We start from the raw sequence: 22,633 nt of genomic DNA on the forward strand, positions 1-22,633 counted from the left end.
GAGTAAGTAAACGTTCACGTTACTCAGAAACCAAAAATAATGTCACTCTTTAGCCCAAAAACCAAGAATAATGTCACTCTTTAGCCCTATGGGCTAATTTTCTGGCCCTTTGTTACGCTCTAATATAGCAAGTTGGACCTGTTGATATTCTTGCACGATTTTGAAATCTAAGGGGTTACGATCTACTTCATTACACCCTGCATTGATGGTTTGTTGATTTTTCGTGAATACTCCAGTCTTTGCCCGCATCTATAAGCTAAAATCTTAAAGACATCTTCGTTGTTTTAGGTTGTTCTTACTTCTGTGGAAACTGTCAGAAGCGGTATTCTCTTTTGAGCTCCTTAAAGCGCCACCTACGTCTTGAATGTGGCGGGAAACGGAATTTTACGTGTCCTATGTGTGGTGGAAAATTTACTCGAAATGCTTCATTAAATATTCACTTGCGGCAAGTTCATAAACTTTGAAGGTCAGTGAGTGACATTATTTGAGATTTCTTTAACTCAAGTTGGTAATTATGGCAAGTCTCCAACTCCATTGTGATTGGTCAGTAGTCAATTAAGAATAGTTAACTTATCAAATTTCACAAAGGGAAAATAATTGACCGTAATCTTTTGTCCGAGTCAATTGATACGTGTTTTCAGTGAAATGAAGACATGAAGATTCATGAAATGAGCTTTGTCAGTATTTGCTGGAGGAAATTAGCAAAACTTAACATAAAATTGTGGGTACTGTTTCTCAGTTATGGGAGAGAATTTCTGTAAAACTTCTCAGCGATACGCACATAAAATTTATAATTTTGTTTATGGTGAGCTTGCGACACTCAAGCAACCAGGAAGGTTCGGCATTGACAAGCGAACGATACAACTAGTAATTAGACTGAATCCTGCCATAACCAAATTTCTGAGCAAATGTTTTGTATTGCTTTGACGGAATAATGCATTAGTAGTGTTTTCAAAACTTGCTTCTTTGTTTGACCTTCTTCAAAAAAACCCGTCAGATAAAGAAATGCGAGTCGTTAGTTTCTAGAGACGATATCAAGATAGAATACAAAAATCAATATTCGATGCCGTGTTTTTTACAAGACAGGCGCGAAAACGCCGCTTGGTGGCTAAGGAGTGACATTTAGAACAGACGATTAGCTCTGCTCGAAGGTTTTCTTAAGCGCAACATCTTCTTAATGGATAGTTTTTAAGAACTCGGAAAGCAGTGTGATGTTTTCTGTAAGATATGCTGCTACAGACTTGATCTAACGAAATGGGCTCACTTAGGAGTTAAACATCAGTGGGGGTCAGATTGTAAATGATTGTAGTGGATTATTTGGGATAGTAACATGTTCAAGTCATATGATTTCACACTAGAATCTTAAGTCGCAGCTTTTAGCTGTTCGTTGAAGATATTATTTCCGTCTAACCTATTGACTTAATATGTTGAAGGCTATAGGTTCTTGTATGGAGTTTATAGATTAATAGCTTGTTCAAATCTCAGCTACCAGCAGCAGTTAAATAAAAAATACACTAATTTTTTTTACATTAATGATCCTGCATTTTCAGGATATTTTAAAAGCTACACTGTTCAGTTGTTGTTTTTTTGTTGTTTTTTTTACTTATATTTTCTTTTCTTAATTACTACAACAAACATTTATTTTGATGTCTTTGAAATTGGTTATATTTCAGTGAATAAAATTGTGGCTCGAAACGAATTGACTAAACACATAAACTGTCTTCTAAAAGAAAAAAAAAAGAAAAAAAGAACGTGAATTGAAACATATTTATCATTCCAGATGTGGTAGACAGTCCAGCTTCTTGGAAATTGCTACAGTCTTAAACACTTCTATGGTTTTAGTAGGAAAAGAAGGTTTAGATTTGCCGCTCGTTTAAGATTCATTCCACCTTGAAATGACTTACGACATAGGAGAATCTTTCAAAGCGGGCCGCTGCAGGCCTAAGTAAAAAATTCCTTAACTAAATCGTTCAAAGTTAATAATCTAAAAAAAACTAAAGGCAAATGGGTACTGTTGTATTATCTGTAAAACGCACGACAAGTGAAGTTTGGTTAATGCTAATGAAATAAATAGGATTAAAATATAATAATTTAGAAACAAATTTCGGTTATATATTTGGACATCAGGGGGGTGGGGGTAAAGCATAGCATATATTAAATACGTAACCTAACCTAACCTAGGTACCTTTTTTTGCCCCTAAACCACAAAAAAAAAGTTTAAATATTTTAAACGCAGTCATAAATCACTGTTTGCAATCCTCAGTATAGGAATTGTCAGTTGAAAGAAACCTGTTTGACTAGTTTCTTTGGAATGTTCGCTGTACATATCGCGCATGTGTTACAGATAATTCAACAGTACCGGCAAATGCACTTGACTCCTGTCTTCATTTGACTGTTCTTGTTGTAGCCATCAACCCAATTCTTAGATTTCCAAAATAAATTGACGAAATATATAAGTATATCGGTTAGAAATTTCAAATATAAGTTGTTTGATTTAGAGTACACTAGATAGAAAATAAATAACCAAAATGAGTAAAAAAAAACCTTTGGGTTATGGAAACCCTGTTAATAAGTAGAAAACTACCATTAATGTTAAAACAGTGTCATGAAAGTTTTTCGGAAGTCTGGACCGAAACTCACTTACATTAGTCCTTGAATATCAAGAATCTGATCCTTGAATATCAAGGATCATTTCATTGATACGTAGATAGATTTTATTTAATACAAATATAAACAAACACATAATTAAACGATTGGAAAAGTAAAATTTTTGTTCATGTGAAAATAAAAACGGAAGGTGTTAAGTAATTTCTGGAAGTACAGCAACAGATACGCTAAGGACTCTAGAAAAAGCAATAGAAAAAAAACTTGTTTCTTTACCGGTGTCCTGAACTACATTAAAATCGTAAAAGACGACTTCCGGCGTTGATTTATGTAGGGATTACTAAATTTAGTTTAAGCGAAACAACATAATAACAGCAATTGTCTACGCAACAGGTTTCCAAGTTACAAAATAATGTGTAAATAAAAAGTCTAGTTTTGGTGAAATTGCCCATTTTCCTCTATTAAATTATTATTCTATTTGGTAATTATAATCCGGAATAGTTACCGAAAGCATATACACATGGAATCAAAAGGCTCGCCCACTGGAACGTACTGTGTTTTGCTATCTCGCCCAGGTTTTCTATCGTTTTTTGTCTGGTGGTTCGCCTACATTGCTGTTTTGAAATTAATGCCCCCCCCCCCCGTGTACACTCATACATAGTTGCCTAACCCAGAGTTAAAAGCTTAATTGATTCTTTATTTGTGGCCTGGCTTGTCATGGACAGTGAGACATTTCAAATAGTTTTTGTTTTCAGGTTCGAAAATAGATCCAATTTCTGTATTGGTCAGGCAAAAGGATTCTATGACGGAAAGGAGTTTTGTCTGTGAAATTTGTTCAAAACAGTTCACTCGGAAGGATAATATGGATAGACACGTGGAAAGTTTACATAAAGGAATGCACTTTGTTTGTCCTATATGCACTAAGCCCTTTGTTAGGCGTGACCACGTGTACCGACATGTACAGAATCAGCATCATTTTTATATTCTTAACGCTGGTCAAAGTCAATGACGATATATAATAGCTGGATTAGTGATTAATTGTGCCATAAATGTGTTTTGCCTATTCCTACTTAGTTAAACAGTGCTTTAAGTCGTGACGTGCTACTAATTCTTACGGGAAAGTTCAAAGTTCTTGGAGTAAATTTGAAGTCGAATCTATTGCCTGTTCCTTTAGTGAAAAATATTCAGTGTACATACGAAGTAATCAAGAAACTCATTCACAAATATAAATTATATGAAACATTGGTTTAAAAAAAATATATATAAAAATCACACTTTCACGCATGAATCAAGATGCTAGACAGGATATGATCTTGACCTTCACGTTATCCTGACGTCAACCTGCTGAACTTTTTCTTTGGTGCGTAAAAGTGTACGGCATCTCAATATAGGGCCTTGGGGACCTCTTTTCCTGGATCATGGAACACCATGCTGCTATTCCTTCTGAGATGTTACAATGGAGCTTGGTAAACATTAGTTTGACGTCCTTCGTGTCACATAGCACGGTCTCGCGGTGAAATTTATGTTAGTACTACTGTACTTGTTTGTGAATAGAAGTTCCTTATCTTAATTCGTCTTTCTTATGTCGAGATGTTGGTATAAATATACATCGTTCCATTTGCATCATGTGCTTGCTTACGCTTAGCTGAGATCGAACCGTTGAAATAAATAAGACTTGATTCCTAAGTAACTACAAATATTTTGTTGGGACTGAAAAATACCGCAGAGGTAAGCATTATGATATTAAAGGGGCCAATTTGAGTATTGTTGAGGCCCAATGAACCTTGTTCGAGGCTGCCTCAACTTGAAGTTTGTTTTGTGGATAATAAGGATCATATATTATGGGAAGGTGATCCAAAAACGTAGATTACCAAAAAAGAAGAAAAGGGAAAACCAGTATAAGACAAGTAGTTCGTTCTTTCAGCTTGGCGATTTTACGAATTCCGATTATTGCGTGAAAAATCAAGGAGGAAAGCTGCTTTTTTACATGAGACGTATCACATTTTATAAATCGTCTTATTTTTGGGATCTGAATGTTGTCTCTTAGAAAAATAGTTTAAATAAACGATTTTATAAAAAAAAATATCCTCCAATCGTTATGTATGCTACTTACTTTCTGCTGCAGGGCCATATTATAAGGAATTTAGCCAAGAGTTTTTGAGAAAGTAAATATCAAATTTTGTACAATCTGAGAGCATAAACAACGTTTGAAATACCCTTTATAATAGTTTCTTGCATTCATAATTTAGACATTTCAGGGTATCGAGCTGGTAGATATTTTGTTTTCTTTTTCGATCAATCACTTGTGAGTCTTTTAGAAGTCATGAGGAGTGAGACGTCTTCTGCTCATTGTTTCTTCAGATGATATTTTGTGTTGCCACATCTTTGTGGCTACATCCACCGTCAAAAACTTAGACTCTGCAGCTTTGTCAGAGCCAACGACCCTGACCTTGTTTTCGTTATGCCAGACTCAACCATAAAGGAGATCCCAGTGGCATGTATCTCTTGACGTGTAATTCCTATAATTGAAAAAGTGAATCTCTAACGGGAAGCTTAAGGCGATCCAGTATCTTAAAGGATCACCCTATCTCGTCGATTATAAACTTTTTTAGTTTGTGTGGCCAAGCTATTTAGAATTGATTAGATGGCCTTGCCATAACTTGTATAGCTCAGATAAGAGATCTGGTAAACGACAGAAAGCTCAACTCCTACTTTTCAGACGAAGATCAACTACTTTTCAGGACATCTTAGAAAAACTATTAAACGTCTCGTTTTGTGCCAGATATAGAGATATTCAGATTTAATAATCATCATCAGAAAGTGTGAATTTTGTTTTCCCGATTAAATGGAACCGAAAATTATTGCGTTTCTTAATGAAATAATTTCGGGAAATCTTTTGCTACAATCGCGGCAAAAATAGTAACCGAAAATAAGTGATCAAACTTTTGTCACTTTACTTCTGGAGCTGGTGCTTCGAAGCTATCCGTTTTCTGGACTTGGTTGATTGGTTATAGTCCTGGATTCTTGCTTTTGCTCAAAGTCCCTTAAGGTATAGAATTGTCCTCCCCCTTCCCCTACGTTGGTAATTATGGACTTGAGGCCTCTGGTACAACGATTCTATCAACATCCATGTTTTCATTTCAGGTCAGTGGGTCTGCTGGAAATGCAATGTTACTTATCAGCACAAACGAAATCTCCTGCGACATCTTCAGTTCAACTGTTATGCAGAGAAAATTTTTTCTTGTCCCCTCTGTTCTAAGCGATTTGCGAGGCGATATTATGTCTATAGTCATATTAAATTGAGTCATAAAAGAAATTGGGAAGACTTTAAGGATTACATTTAAATTGTAAAGTACTTGCTTTTGTGTGCTCCCCATAACCCCCTTTACTTACTCCAATTAGTCCCCTCAGTTGACGGAGACACTTATGCTATGGTCTTGGCTGTATCAAGTATGTTTCGGGGGAGGGGGTTATTAAAAAAAACCTGAAAAACGCGTCAAGAATTCGTTTGAATGTATTTTTGTTACGAGTCTAATATTATTATTTTTTTTGGGGGGGGGGTCAAACCCCCGTAACACCCTGGAAACGGCCTTAGCCCTTGGTTATGTATCGTCAGATGTTTCCTCCACTTTCTTAAGTGATTTAATCGGATTTACCTTGGTTTCTTTTTGCGTAACAGGTCCATTTGACCCTATTTTTGCGGTTTTTGTCGGGCATTGTAATTATTGAAACCAACTTAATAATAAACTCTTTATCACTTTGATTAATATAGAAAAAGTTGTGAAAAAGAAACGATTAGCTTCGAATATTAAAAAAATGCTTCGAGATTTTTTTTTCTGAATACTATTTTATGAGATTAATAAATTTTAGGAGGAATGACTTGCCAAGATTCCCGATACCTACAATGAAGACCTTAGGACTTAGGAACCATCTCAGACCATCACGAAGTGCGTTTCAGTTGGCTTAACCTTTTTTTTTATGTCAGGTGTCTGAATTGCCAGCAATAGTTATTCTGATCTGGGTTTTAAATTTTGTATGGCACTGGGTCTTGGTTTAAATGTTGGGGAGACGACCCCTTACTTTTTTAGGTAGTCACGAGGATATTTTATTTTCACATACTTTTCTAGGATAAAGATAGCGGGGTAAGTGTCAACCTCTTTGCATCTATACATCCTACCGAAGGAAGGATCAGATATTGATCTGAAGTACCCCTCATAAAAAGTTGGGAAGCCGGGTGTAAATTGCAAGTTTTTAGGCTTTAAATGTCACCTCCCGCACAGAAAAAATCAGCTGATCATTCTTCTAAATTTGGTGTTTAACAACCCCCCCCCTCCCACCTTTCCAGTGCTGTGTACCTTTTATCAATGCTGCATATAGGTTACATCAAAACTGTAACGAACAAATACATGGGGTGTTCCCATTTGAGCGCTTTCCCATTTGAGCGCCACGGAATTTTGTTCCATTTGAGCGCCATGGACTTTTGTTCCCATTTGAGCGCCACGGAGTACCATTTGAGCGCCAAACCCAAAATTGTGATTTTGCGGTGGATGAAGCGTGGTTTGCTGCCACATTGACCTGTAGAAATATTTATTGCCACGAAGACAACGAACAAAACTGAGGATTTTATTGGGTCAATGGTTGTGAAAATAACTTCCATTTATAGTATTATAAACTAAGTAAATATATATAGTATTTATGTATACCATATATATTTACTACTAAAGGTATATACAGGTACTTATGCATTATGCGGTATCCACCGCTATATACTGTATGAGGAAAACAGACATGAAGACCCGTCGGTAAATTTTTCGCAGTTGATATTATTGACATAAGAATAAAGTAAACATACCACTCGATACCTTTTTATGCTCTTTCCAAATAGAATAATCATTTTTTCTGATATGAATTTTACCCCCACCCCTATATAGACCAATTCCGGGTATATTTTTGCACAGGAGGGGGGGGGGTAAATTTTATTTCTGATGTTAATGGGAGGTAAGTTTAAAATTTACCCCCACCCCCCTAATGTGCAAATATATACCCTGGATTGGTATACATAGGGGGGGGGGTAAAATTCATTTCCGACAAAAATGATTATTATATTTGGAAAGAGCCTAAAAAGGCATCGAGTGGTGTGTTTACTTTATTCGTAAGTCAATAATATGATTTGCGAAAAATTTTCCTGATCACCTAGCTATATCACCTAACATACGCAAAATTTTATCGGGCGCTCAAATGGGACACAACTGAACTAATTAAAATACGGCGCGCAAATGGGAAATTCCCATTTGCGCGCCATGGCGCTCAAATGGGAAAGCGCTCAAATGGGATACACCCAAATACATTTACCTAAATAGGTTTTGGATGGTTCTAAACAGATTCGCTATCTCAGAATTTTTTTTTATCAATAGCATGTTGGCTCAGCTCCGGCTAAAATTATTTCTTTGAGGCAAATTATGGTAAATATCGAATTCTTTTTGTGGTGGAATCTCTTTCCCTTATAAGGGCGACAAGGATTTTGAATTTATGTTTAAATGACCCCTCTCCCGATTTTCTAAGATGACTGATAAAAAAAAGTGTAAAAAAAGTAGTCCACGATCATCCACAAACAATTTTTTTTAATTTCTTGTTTTCGCTCGAAACCTCCGATGTGGGATACTGATTCTGACGATACAGTCTTGTAAATTTATAACGCTAAGAACTTGAGAATTCATGCTGAATTGAATGAATTTTAAATATATGGTATCATCATTTAAAACAAATTCTTTTGAAGTGTAGATCCAATTTTTAATATCGGTCTCTATGGAGAGAGGTTTCATACTTACCATTCATTACCCGGAAATTATTTAGCTATAAAAAATGAGACTTTCTAAAAACGCATAATAGCAGTAAAAGCTAAACTCTAGTGCTGCACTATTGGAGTTCGAAGTTGCTAATTGATGCGTCAAAATTCTGGATGGTGGCAGGATTATCGCTGTCTTAAGTTCGATATGGTAGAACTTTAAAACACAAGACCCTTTTTCCACCAGTGTCTGTTTTTCCTTCTGGTGTACAACACAGGGTTTTGTTTCCACTTTCGAATATCAATAGGAGGTTGTCCTAATACAACAGACCTCTTTTTTACCCACCTGTACCAAAAAATTAATGGCAGAGTAAAAAAAATATAGAGAAAAGGGAAGGAGAAAAATACTAGTTTGAAAAATATATACTTATAATACGGCGGAATGCGGGGGTAGTTCATTATTGCTTCAATCCGAAAGCTTTCGGCTAAGTACGGTAGCTTAACAAAAAACATCATAAATTCCGAATGTTGACATTGTCTTCTTGTTACGGTGCAATGAAGGGAATTAGCGAATTAGCTCTCCGTCGACAAAACTTGAGCTTTCTATTTGATTTTGTCAAAATTAAAACACAACTCAAATTCGGACAAAATTTGTATTAAACGGATATGATTCCGCTAAGTTTGTGGTTTTTTTAAAAAGTATTTTAGTGGTTGTATGGTCGATCCTCTGCAGCTTGGAAAAAGAAATACTCTCTCAGTTTGTCCGAAGGCAAGCGGAAAATACGTTAGTGGGCAGGAGGTCTAAAAAGTACATCTGAAAAATTCAAACAATTTACTTATATATGCTTTGATTCTGGACGGCGGAATGTATCTCTTTATTTGAAGAAATATGATATATTTTGTGTGTCAACTGTAAGGTTTAATTCTTCCAGGTATAAGTTGGAAATATATCTTTGCAATACCTCATCTTCTAAGTATCTTGACACTTTCATTGCCTGTAATGTTACAAAAATGCTATTTGAATAGCTGCGTGCAAGAAGTCGATAAGACTTGAGCAGTCATTACCATTGGCTTGCCGATTTCGACTTGGCATACTTTTATTCGAATACCACTTCGAAAACTCGAGAGAAAAATATACAAGTGAAGGGTAAACCGTTTATGATTGGCACTTGGTTTTCAGGACTGACAACACCCACGTAAATAGGCAGGTCAACTTCTTGTGCGCCGCTCTTCATTTGAAAAAAAAAAAAAATGCTGGAGAATTAGCTTAACCTAATATGATGTCATCGATTTATATATAGAGGTATTCTGCTTCCAGGTGGTGCAATAGATGGACCGCCCTGGAGCTGTCAAATGTGTGGTCGGCGCTACAGGATTCGAAACAGTTTGTATCGTCATCGAAAATTGGAATGTATGGGCATGAAGCGTTTCAAATGTGGCATTTGCCATAGGAAGTTCACACAGAAAACAAGTTTGAGATATCATTTGAATCGAGTACACTCTTATAGCTACTAATGTTGTTTTCCCTGTTATGTTTCGTTTTGCTTATGATTTCGAAACAGTCAAAAAAGTTTGACGCCCGTTCTTTTTTCTGTTTCCAGAATCAGTTACACCAATAGACGACTGCAAGAAATGCGCAGAATGCTCTCAAGTTTATCGATGTGAGAACTGTTCAAAGGAATATAAGTTAAAAAGCAGTCTGATAAGACATCAGAAGTTGGAATGCCAGGGCCCTACCTTTTCATGTGACTTTTGCCCAAGACGTTTTTCTTATCCATATACATTAAAGAGACATCGTGAGCGAGTGCATAAAGTGAAGGGAAAAATGATCACCCAAAGTTCAGATCTTCCCGGCGAAACACATGTCCCAGACCTTGAATGATGGCTTTTTTGTACATGTTTTAATCATTGAAATATCGTATTAAAAGTATAACCTAGCAAAGACAGAGGGCACTCGATTTAAAGCCCTTAGGTTTATGAGCAATTGCGGTGCATGTTTTTTTGTCTCGTTTATTGCTGGTGCTAAAGCAACTTCGAAAGTGTAATAGATACACATAAGTCTGTCCTAGGGGGTGGGGTAGATGGAAAGGATTCTTCCTGGGCATGTCAAAAATACAGAACCAGTTTATTTATAGGTCACAATCTTTTGAGGTTGTGTATATGTTAATTCTCCCCTATCCCACTAAATTGTAGTTTCCGTGTATTGAAGCATTTAGCTTGGAAGTGGGAAAGGAATTTAGATATCCAAGAACAAAACAAGATTATCTCTAGTTACGTCATTATATTTACACTAGAGCTGTTACTCTGTATATACTAAATGTTTATATATATATATATATATATATATAAAGACTTCGGCATCAATCGAATAGATGTAGTGTCATTCTAAGTCAGTTAAAGTGATTGTTAAATGATGGTTCTATATTGTAGTGAAAATGCCAAGTTACCGTTTTGGTGTTTCCTATGGTAAGCGGCTTTGAAACATCAATACAAACCGAAGATTCAGCTAATCTAATTACTGTGTTATGGAGAGAATCATATATAATCTTAACTTTGGATTTGAACGATTTCTTGAGTGAAAAGATCTTTTTTGCCAGGTTCCCATACTTTTTAGGTAACAGAATCAGATTGTTATTCTACTGAAGAAATCCTACCCCAAACACCCAACTTTATGGCTATTGCCTAACAACCAATTATTAAATACAAGTTAAAATTTCGAGATATGGAAATGTGGATATCTATACTTATCAATATGTTAGTTGTGTTAAAAAGTTTCATGGCAGGTTGAATACCATGTTAGATCGCACGTGTTCGGACCCGATATTTCAATTTTTCCTTGTTAGGATATGATCGCTCCCTACCCAAGTAAACACAAGTCCCTGCTTCTGTTCTTATCTATATATTTGAGTGTTTATCGAATCCCTGTTTATGTAAGGCATGTCTTGAATCCAGTTTATTTTAATAAATGGTTAATTTTTCTTATTTTCGTCTATGCTAGTCTGTCCTGTAGCTACTTTAAGTCTTGCGAATTCATCACCTGATTCGGCTCGTTTGTAATTCTGCGGCTTTCGAGATCCAGGCCAACCATTGATAAAGAAAACAGATTTGAATATTAGATTGAGCCTACCAATCGATGCTGAACACCTGTGACGTTCAATTAGTTGTTTTATTTCTAGCTTTGGTTAAACCATGTTACTCGTACTATTAAAATCTACTTATTCTTTTGGTATGGTTTGGTCATACTTACGAAGGCAGTTAGGCTTGTAGAACCTCAGAATTGAGCGACGCTCTCAACATGTGGTCCATAAATCAATTTTCTTAAATTTATAACGGAATAAATACATAATGACCGATTTATTATGTCTACGGTAAAACTTTCGGTGCTGGTGCATTATGCGGGCTCCGCGAAAGAAGTCAAGTTTGGTTAATGTTAATGAAATAAAATAGGATGAATATATAATAGTTTATCACTAAAATAAAATAGGATGAAAATATAATAGTTTAGAAATAAATTTGTGCTATATATTTGCACATTAGGGGTGGGTGGGGGTCTAGAGCACAGCATAAATTAAATACGTAGCCTAACCTAATCTAGGTACCTTCCCCCCTAAACCTAAAAAAACAATCGTCTAAATATTGTAACTCATTGAGAAACCACGGCTTTGCAATCATTTATCTATAGCGGTCTCTTGCCCGTTTGACGGGTTTTGTCGGGTGACTGTAGCATATCCCGTTTGACATTCCACATACAGTATATAGCGGTGCCCGCATAATGCACCAGTACCAAACGTTCCTGTCTGTTCTGTTGGAATATGAATGAATCTGTGAAAATTTAAATTTGCTTAATAAAACAAACCGGTCTATTTATTTACCAAGATATTGACAGTGATAGTTAGATGGTTTGCAAAACTGTACCCCCCCCCTTCCTTGTGCTTTAACTTTACAAGATAATTTACTTCAGCCGTGGGGTCAACTAATAAGACCCTATAGTGGCTATTTTTTGCTGAAATTTCCTATTTTAGGGGACTATGGGCCTTTAGGCGATTATTAAGCTAGGTTCACGGATAAGAAGTTGAAAAACTTCAAACGTATCGTGTAAAATTAAATGCCATAATGGAATCACAATTGTAAGCAACTTCTCAGTTTAGGATTATTGAAGGATGTGCATATTTCCTATTGCTATTCTTTTTCATTAATTTATGACTGATAAATGGTGATTTTTTACTGGCTAAGGAGGAATGTTATACATGTTTATACAAAATCCTTAGGAATGTAAACTTGTTTCGAATTGATGGGTTATTTTTAGCTGGCCAATCATTTTAAGTATTTTGCTAGGAAATGAATATGAAGCCACTATCAGGCTTTCACTTGGTGTTCAAAAGATCTCATTGGTGTGTGTAGTCTTCGTTAAATAAGTAGCTTATTTTCAGGGGAGAAAAAGCAAGGGTGTATTGTTAGCATATCGTTGCTAATTAAATTTTGTTTAAGAACCTTCGTATGTAACGCGTAAGGAATTTTCTAAGATTTAATTGGTTTTTAGACGAACGTACTGAAAGCATGTTATTTTGCAATTGGGTTAAGGAGGGTGATAGATCTAATGTCAATGCAAATTACTTAACGATAAAATTTGTGAACAGATTCTGAAAAAATCAAACTATTGCAGGTCAGAGAATGGTAGACCGACCGATGTTTTACCTCTGCGTTGTCTGTGGCAAGAAGTACAAGTATATACGGTCACTAAGGCAACACTCGCAATACGAATGTAGTGGGATGAAAAGGTTCACCTGTGAATTTTGCCAATCTTCGTTTTCTAAGAGGTCAAGTTTGAATCGTCACATTAAGACGGCCAGTTTCTGTTCTGGCCAGTTCTCTAAAACCATCTTGTGATAAGTCTTGACAACCTTGTAATTCTTTTTCTTTTATGTAGTTCTGACAATAAAGGGATTGTATGCTCAGTTGCAGATGTAAATCTTCTTATTTAGTACTTTAGGAATTTCGGACTCATTTTTGAAAACTTTGTTCTTAGCGATTTGGTTTCCCCATAAAAAATTTTACAGCTTCTATTTTGGCATGTCCTTCTGTTCTTCACTTGTCTCATACAGACTTAAGTTCTTCCTTCGAAATGTAGGCAATGGCCAAGTTAATTCTTTGATCCTTTGTTTGTCTGGGGTCGGTCATTTTAGCAACGCCCGTGACATAGTTTGATTTCTTTCTATTTTTATTTCCATCATGCTTCAAGAAATTTTGTTTTTCATCTTGCATTGCCCTCAATTTTGGAATCTGACAAGTATGTTCTCCTTCTAGGAGGAGGACCCTGGAAGTGTGGTAAATGTTCGAAGGAGTACATGATGAAGTCATCGCTTCGACGTCATGAGAAATACCTATGTGGAGGTCGGAAATCCTTCGTCTGTCCGGTATGCTTTGTCGGCCTTGCCGAGAAGCGAAACTTATTACGACATATGGAAAGACGTCATAATTTAGGTGTCCAATGATTAGAATTGTAAATTGTTTCTAACTATTGTCGGCTTTTGCTTAAAAAATAAAACAATTTTGGTTAACGTGTTCACAGAATAACCTCGGTTAGGTTTTTGTTTTAATTACTACCAATTCCTATAACCATTCCTATAGCAGTTCAGGTAGGAGAAACCGGACCCAAGGTTGGTCTGAAAACGTGTAAGGGTATGGAGTATTTAACGTTAAAATGCGTTAGAATCTAAACTATTAGGCTTATAATGCATTCTGAAAGAATCCGACCCTCTCTCCCCTCGTAAATATTTCCCAATTCGTCCTTAACTGCGTAAACGCTACGCATGTCCCCTATGACATTTAATATACATAACGCAAAATATTTCACTGCAAGTACTTTATTGTATACAATTCCTATTTGATTTTAGCATCTGTATCTAAAGGGATTATGCACTGAGTTGTATGTATATTTGTTCACTTTCTTGTCAATTTGAAAAGATGAAAACTAAGGATAGGTTAGGTGATAGTGTTGGCTGGCATATTGCATAGGCAGTGTTTGAAGGGCTTCCAAGCTGATGTTTACCTACCTTCTTTCAGAGAAATCATGGCCGTGTCAACAATGCGAAAAAGTCTACGCTTCACGGAATAGTCTGGTTCGACATGTGAAGTGTCTTTGTGGTGGTCGAAAATCCTTCGTCTGCTCCATTTGTGGAACGGGACTGACCGAGCGACGGACACTACTTAGACACATCATTAAGATTCATAAAATTGATCCAAGTCTCATAGTATAGTGGTAACTTAAATGGTGTATACACTCCTTATGACATTTCGATTGAAGTGATACTATTTCCTGTTTCAGGGCTTTGGTCGTGTGAGAAGTGTTCCAAGTCATACGCTACAAAGCAGAGTCTTATAAGGCATATGAGGTACCTTTGCGGTGGGAGGAAGTCATTCGTATGTCCCTTGTGCTTAGCCGCTTATACTGAAAAGAGAATTTTGTTAAGACACGCTGCCAAGGTTCACTCTCGCGCAGAACATGATTTAATCACCGAGTTTGGGTTTTATTTTTACAAAGTTCATTAATATGTTTTTGGTGAAGGTTGTTTTGCTTCAAATTTTAAAAATTGTTACTTTAATAAAAAATCATTCATACATTAATTTTTTCTTCTTGTCTAGTATCATTTAGGATCTGAATTGCCACTTAATGTATTGGGTCATTTGATTTCACTCGAATCAAGTGTCTTGTTCCTTATTTGTTTAAGCTTAGAAGAAACCTCGAAAATATTGGTTTCGTTAGTTCAGCCACTCTTCTTGAGTTTCGAAACGTAAATAAACTTGAAAAGGGCTGGCAAACTTATAACTTTTCTAAACCCTTTGCGCTGAGTGAGAAATGTTTTCCATCTCTCATTCTTTTAAAAAGAAGGTTATCGACTTAAGTGGCAATTGCCATAATTCGTCGGCTAGTACAGAATTGGTTTTTCTGGGTCACCCAGAACCACTGAGGGGGTTTCAATTCCGGTGTACCATTCGAAACGCCGTAGAATCTAGGCGTTCTTTTTGTTTCTGGGATTTTCTGTAAATTCTAATTGAATTTTACGATTTTTTTGTGCAATTTATCAGTTGATATGGACTCTCGTACATCTTATCGCACGCTATAGCGCTATCGGTGTATCCAGCAAGATTTTTAGCATATGTTTTGCCTTAGGGCATCTATTTGGCAACAATGATTGGGAATGGAAAACCAAATAATTGGTGCCAATATAAATTTTTTGGTTCGTCCTGAGATTTGAAAATCATGTAGTCGTCTGATCATTATATAAGGAAATGTTTGCATTTGGACAACCTCAAGCTCTCTTCAAAATATTGCCACTAAATAGATCTATGGTTTCTCACACTTGACCTATTTTCAAGTCCTGGCTGTGCTTGTGGAAAGGCATTTTTTGCTGAGACTTCCCAAATTGAATAGCTCGTGGATTACAGAGGAGCGTAAATGATGGCTTGGCAACGTTTCTTCTTTCGGAAAACAGCCCTTTTGTCTTGTGACTTATAAAAAGGAGGGGCGGAATCCCAGGTCTACTATGTTCAATTTGTTTTGGCGGTCTTTTTGTTTGTGCACATCTTTGCAAAGGCATGAAAAAATCGCAAACTGGCCAATTACGCTAAAGAACTGTGAATAGCTTTGTCGATACTCCAATGTAGTACACTGGATCATTTCTTTTTTTTATTTTGTCAATCAAATTTATAGTATACGTCTGAACTTTTGTTTATAGCAAATATGTTAGTTAAAGTTGATACAATTACTTTGTGCCTAAGTGACAATTCTCAAAACTGTTTTCCCCCAAGTTTATATCATGTGCTGAGTCCCGCGTGTATCTTGAACTTCGCCAACTGGAGCTATGAATTCTGCTGTCTCTCAAAATCAGCACGATTTATCAATTCCTTCCCATGAAAAATGCCTATCTCATATATACGAGAACATAAGCTTGAAAAGGGTTATCAACGATCTCGATACTGGAAAACAAACTGGTGACATAATTTTAATGTTCTTGAAATGTTTATATATAAATGTAGTGAAAGTAGACGAGGTTCTTGCTAAGTCGAAAATTTGTACTTGGCAAATAAACAGTCTTAACTCAAACCTAAGAAAGTGTTGGCAAGTGTTCCCTCTGATGGAAACCCTTCCACGACACATTTTTTTTTTTATGAAGTTTGAGCCTTGGTTGACCGAACGTTTAGCTAATTTTGAGGCTCTTACCTCTACCCATTTCCTACTACTAAGCCTTGAATTTGTCAATGGATATCTTAAATTTCAAAGGTCCTAATTTATAATCGAGCGCAAACACTCGGACACGCTTTGTGGTTCCACTTTTAATTCTGTAACTGCTGGGAACCACTCTTAATTCAGAGAAGAACGCTAAAAGAAGCTGGAATTTTAGTTTTAAGACCTTTTCTATTTCTTGAGGATTTAAAATTCCTTTTCAAGTGCTTGTTTTCCGGCTCAGAATCATTTCTGGAAGTTTTATTCTTTACCACTAAAAGACCTTTCCAACCCTACATTTATGCATGGGGAAATTAATCAAATCGCATGTTTTTTAAGTATCCAAATTTATGGTATGAGCCATTTTGAGTGCAAGAATGAATATCTTAGCCAAGCACTTCTCAAATTGGGCTTCTAGTCCATCTGTTGAAAAAGTGGACTTGCAGCGATCTGTTTGAATGCTACATATTTTTAGAATCCTTGTTTCTTTGTTTTTGAATAAATCAGGAAATTTGAGGCATAATAGAGAAAGTTAGTTGCTATCCCGAATTGCGCGTATGTTTTTGCAGAATAAAGACAGGTTGCAGCATTTTTACGACTGGCTTCAAATTCAAACAAAATTGTTATTTTGTGTGAACATTTTTAAAATGTGTTCTTCTGGAGATGTCGTTTTAAGTAATTTTAGTTTTAGACAATTTTATTATGTTTCTGGATTTAAATGGTTCGGGACCCTCACTGTTGCCTAGGAAATATTTGGTTCGTATCGAATTTTACCCATATAGCCTACCCTAAGATCCAGGGGTGGTTAAATTCAAGTAGAGTTTTGATTGGAACCTGGAAATGTAGATTTTCTTACCTTTGTCCTCTATTTTATTGTGCTGGCTTGGCTCATATGGTTTCATCCTTTCAGGGTGGTTGTATTGTGAAAAATGCGGAAAGAAATGGACGGCGAAAAAGAGTCTTCTAAGACATCGACGGTACCATTGTGGCAACACTGTCAATCATTTTTGGTGCCCAATCTGTGACAGAAACTTTTACGAAAAACGAAATCTTCTTCGGCATATAAAATCGATTCATCAAATTGAACCTAAATTGGTTTTAGAAGATAAAAAGTACAAACTTTAGCTGTTTAACCCTGTTGCTACTAACTCTTTCTTGGGTCAACGCTGGTGTCGGGAGCTTTGGAGAGTGCCTTCATGTGTGACACGATATCTGACTTGTGGATTTTTCAGGAAAAATGTGGACCTGCGATAAGTGTTCCAAGTGGTATTATCACAAAGGCAACCTCTCTCGACACCAGAAACTTTGTGGTGGCGTGAAACCGTTCAATTGCATCCTTTGCAGTATGAAATTCGTTGCCAAGTGGAATCTTCAAATGCATCTATTACGTATTCACAAAATTGATACCAGAGTCCCGAAGGTCGATCAAAAGAACATTGACCAAGTCAAATAAGAAGAAATTGCCTTACTTTTTTATTTTGTGTTCATTGTTGCGTGGGATATGGTTACCTTTTGAGATGTTTTTTTTTTTTTTAATAAATTTAGTTTGATATATATATTTAAATATATTTATAGTACTGTTAGTTATTCAGTACATAGATTAATTTGAAATTAGGAAAGTTTTATAAGAAGTAAATTAGATTTATTTTCGTCATTTTTAATTAAGTGTTAAACTTGGTAGAATCTAAACAGCTTCTCCAGTGCTAGAAAACAAGTTATTCCACCATTATGTACAAAGACAGTTGACATTCAAGTTTATGGAGGCAATTTTATTTTTACAGATAATATTTTACGTAAGTTTTCTAGGGAATTTATTTACTTTTTTAAGTAATTCATTTCATAGATTAAACTGTAACTGTGGGAACATCAATCAATAACTAAATTGCCATTGACCAGTGTTGATTGGTATGTCAGGTTCAGTAGTCCTGTTTTCTTATTTTGCGGCTATGCACATAATGTTAACGAAGTCGTACTTTTATTACTTATAATGATCCGAAGTTGATTCATTTTCTCAAAAAATTAGTTTAATATCAAAGTCAATTCTCGTACTGAAGCGTATTTTTAAAGACGATACATAGCACAAGAATTAATATGAAATTATTAGTTTTTTCTTAAACCAACTTAGCGCTAAGTAAATTCTCTTCATGTGGATTTATTGAACAACTTTAGCATTTTGCTTGCCGAATCATTAATCTTGCAGCTTTTCGATGGTCGTGGAAGTGGACGTGTCTAACCATTTGGCAACAGAAGCGCGAGTTGACCTCTTCATTACCAAAGCCAACCTTGGCTATTAGTAATTGTTTGCTATTTTTCTAATAAAATTGTTTCCGTGGTAAGTTTCTTGACTTTTCTCTTTTCTTGTCTTAAAGGATTTTGGTTGTTTCCCCAAATTTGGGTTTGGGTGTAGCTACTAGACAAATACCACATTCACTATTGACTTCGCTGTCTACTCATTATTTTCTGCACTTGGGGTAATGCTCTGTGATGCTTTTAATTAAAATGCACGAAGCTTACTAGAAAATGACCTATTGGTTTTAGCCAGAAAATGACCTATTGGTTTTAGCCGAACTAATTTGAAATAATAGTAGCCAGACTAAGGACGTACGCAGAGGGGCAACGCCTCCCTGACATGGTAGTTTCTTTAATTTCCAAGTACTCCTTATTCAAGTGTAAAATGAAATTTGTCTTTTATTCACTCCCCTCCCCCCCCAAAAAATGTTTTTTATCCCCCCTATTCGAAAAAGATTCTGCGTACTAGCCTGAGCCCGACAACATTAGAGAACGCATGCGGTATTTTTTATCCTTTTGTATTGCATCATCAGTTTCATTTGAAGTAGTAGGAAGTAATCCTGTAGTAGTTGGTATTCATGTACATAGATTCGATCCTTGGGAAAGGGGATGGGCGAGAGAATATATCCTGGATGCGAAGGACTAAACACACTAAAAATGATATTTTAGTGGCTATTCTCCAATAAGGCGGGGGGGGGGGGTGTAATCTTAAATGATGTGTCCCAGTTTACTACCTATCTACATTGAAAAGCTTTTTAAATTCTTAAATATTGCGTTACCAACCGATAATTGTTACTTAACGTGTCTTGGTGAAATTTCGACAGCAGAGAAAGGAAAAAAGGAAACTTGATGATTAAAACCAATAGACTAGTCCGAAATGCCAAACTTTTGGCCATCTTCTCGAACTCTTACGTATAGAAAACTCTTGAAATATGTATTAAGATCTTGGCTGATATTTTTTATTATTATCTATAAACCTCTATTATTCAGTCAAAGTGATGCTTATGAAATATTCCCCAACAACCATCCATGAGCACACGCCTATGGTTAGTCCTTGTTAGCCTGGGGTTTCACATTCAAAATCTGAATCAGAAACTTGTAGATCGTGAATAAAATTAAATTCCCTCTTCTGTTAGAAACATAATAAAAGGATGCCTTTACAGATCTTTTAAAATATTTGCGTAATCGGTATAGTTGTTACAGTAATGCAATTATATTATTAATCTGTAGAAAACGTTGACCCACCTTTTCTTCCGGTCGGGATGCTGCCATTTCATCTAACCGTCATAAGCACTAAACGTCATTTCGTCGACAACGAAAATCCGTCAGAACATCAACATGTCAGGACATCGACAGTCACACTCGCTACCCGTCAGAACGTCGACACGTCAGTTCATCGATAGTCACAATCGCTACCCGTCAGAACGTCGACAGTCGTAACATCAACACGTCAGTTCATCGACAGTCACAATTGCTACCCGTCAGAACATCGACAGTCGTAAAATCGACACGTCATAACATCTAAAAAAAAATTTAGATGTTATGACGTGTCAATGTTGTGACTGTCGACGTTCTGACGGTTAGTGGTTCGGATGGATTTTCGTTATCAATTTTTAGATGTTATGACGTGTCGATGTTACGACAGTCGACGTTCTGACGGTTAGTGGTTCTGACGGATTTTCGTTATGAAAAAAATAAGTTATCAAGTATTTTGCTGTAGGTTGCATCAAGACATGGCTAATTGTAGACAGAGAAAAGCCAAGACAGATAGTCCAAGTAATTGAGAGGCAAATGTTTAAATGGCTTGGGCACAGGTAAATGGCCGGAGCCTGAGACTCTAGGCTGGCATGCCTTTCCAAAAACTAAAAAACAATTATGTGTCCAATAAGAGAATCATGCTAACTCCCGCCATTTATCCGTGTCCCAGCCATTTAAACATTTGCATCTCAATTACTTGGACTATCTGTCTTGGCTTTTCTCTTTCTACAATTAGCCATGTCTTGACGTAACCTACTGCAAAATACTTGATAACTTGAATTCAAATCAATTTGAATTGTATAATTGTTGATTTTGAATGGAAGTTATCAAGTATTTTGCAGTAGGTTGATCAAGACATGGTTAATTGTAGAAAGAGAAAAGCCAAGACAGATAGTCCAAGTAATTGAGAGGCAAATGTTTAAATGGCCGGGGCACGGGTAAATGGCGGGAGTAAGCATGACTCTCTTATTTGACACACAGATGTCCTGACGTTTCGATGTTCTGATGGATTTTTTATCGATGTTATGACGAATTTTGTCGATGTCCGGACGGTAGTGGTCCTGACGTGTCGATGTCTTGGCGTCTTCCCCTTCCTGTCCACCGAAGATCTACCAGTTTTAACCGACCCTTATCCGACTTTCGAAAAGTTCTATAGAAGCACTGCGCGTACCACTCATTTTGAATTAAACAAAGGAATTTAAACAATTTAGATTTGATTTAAGACAAACTATTAAAATATAGTTGAAAAAATGGAAAGTGAATCCTCGGAAAAGTCAGTCCCACTGTAATGGTGGAATCGACTAAACTCTTGGAATAGTTCAGCTAATAATTTTTCTTCTATGAATGTTATGTGAGAACAGATTGAGGGAATACTTTTATATGGAATGGGGTCTCATATGCCCAAAACATAAATGCCCATTTGAAAATTCAGAATGAAACAAGAAATTTTCCTTTTTCAGGAAAATGGTCATGTTTAAGCTGTTCGAAGACGTATGCTCACAGAAGAAATTTAAGAAGACACGAGAAATACGAATGCCTTTTTTCTCAGAATTTTTTTACTTGTCCGTTCTGCAGTCGTCCGTTTACAAGAAAAGGTCGATTAGAAGCACATATTGCAAGAATACATATTGGTCTTTCCTAAAAAAAATCTTTAATTTCAGTTGATTTGAAGTGTAAATTTATAATGACATGGGATTAATTCAAGAATTAGCGACAAGGTAATAAAGTAAATCTTCCATCATGTTTTTCTGTTGTAAGATATGGGAAAGACCTCGTAAAGGCCTCCATTACTATGTAAAAGGTATATACCGTTGTCTATACATGGTTCTTCGGGCATTAAGATGCATTTTCGAAGTTAATATATGATTTATGAATTTTCCTTAAGATATTGTGAAGCCTATGCAATCATCCCAAAATCAAAATTGCTCGTACTCGTGCTAATATTTCAATGACGAGTTCATATTCAATTCTATATATGTCATGAAAAGTGGGAACGCAAATAATCGTACCAGTCAGAATTAAAAAAGAGCAACGGTCAACCAACTACCCAGAATCAGTATAAACGCCTTGTTTCCTAATATTAATGGAAACAATGAACCAAAAGGGAGTCAAGTGTCTGATTAAATATTGAATGTTGTGTAACCTCACCTAAATTTAAAGCATATATTTTAACATTTCCTATATTTATCTTGTAATTCCCCTATTTGTTTTGCTTTTATTGGACCTTTCTAAAACGTCAACCCCCCCCCCCCCGTCCCGAAATGAATTTATGTACGTACAGGAGATGCCAGTAGAGTACATGGAAAATAAAGCGTTAGGGGTATGAGATCTTTGTGATACTTTGGTAAAACCGCTTTGTTGGCTTAAATAGTGTCTTCGTGTGGCAATTATTTTAGCAATTTGTAAGAATACGCTTTACCTTCCTTCGCAGAAACTCAAAAACATAATAATCTTATTGATACTAACTGAGATAC

General features: G+C 36.1%; 1 protein-coding gene across 45 annotated transcripts in view; it reads left to right on the plus strand.

Moving 5' to 3' along the window:
• LOC148954075 (uncharacterized) overlaps nt 1-22,633 on the plus strand; it is a 200,544-nt gene that overhangs the window by 43,655 nt on the left and 134,256 nt on the right. The window contains exons 5-6 of one of the 45 annotated variants that reach the window (XR_016141477.1): nt 3,360-4,332; nt 9,708-9,836. The exons of 34 other annotated variants lie outside the window; for them this stretch is intronic. Coding sequence is in view for 9 of the 11 variants with exons in the window: in XM_089085830.1 (XP_088941956.1) it covers nt 9,991-10,271 (281 nt within the window). In the remaining 2 variants the exon portion in view is untranslated. 10 more of the 45 variants (XM_089085869.1, XR_016141480.1, XM_089085839.1 and 7 more) reach the window with 10 other exon arrangements.

This window comes from Artemia sp. Qi Xiang Cuo, chromosome 3 (assembly GCF_049724085.1).
Source record: "Artemia sp. Qi Xiang Cuo chromosome 3, ASM4972408v1, whole genome shotgun sequence".
Taxonomy (NCBI): domain Eukaryota; kingdom Metazoa; phylum Arthropoda; class Branchiopoda; order Anostraca; family Artemiidae; genus Artemia; species Artemia sp. Qi Xiang Cuo.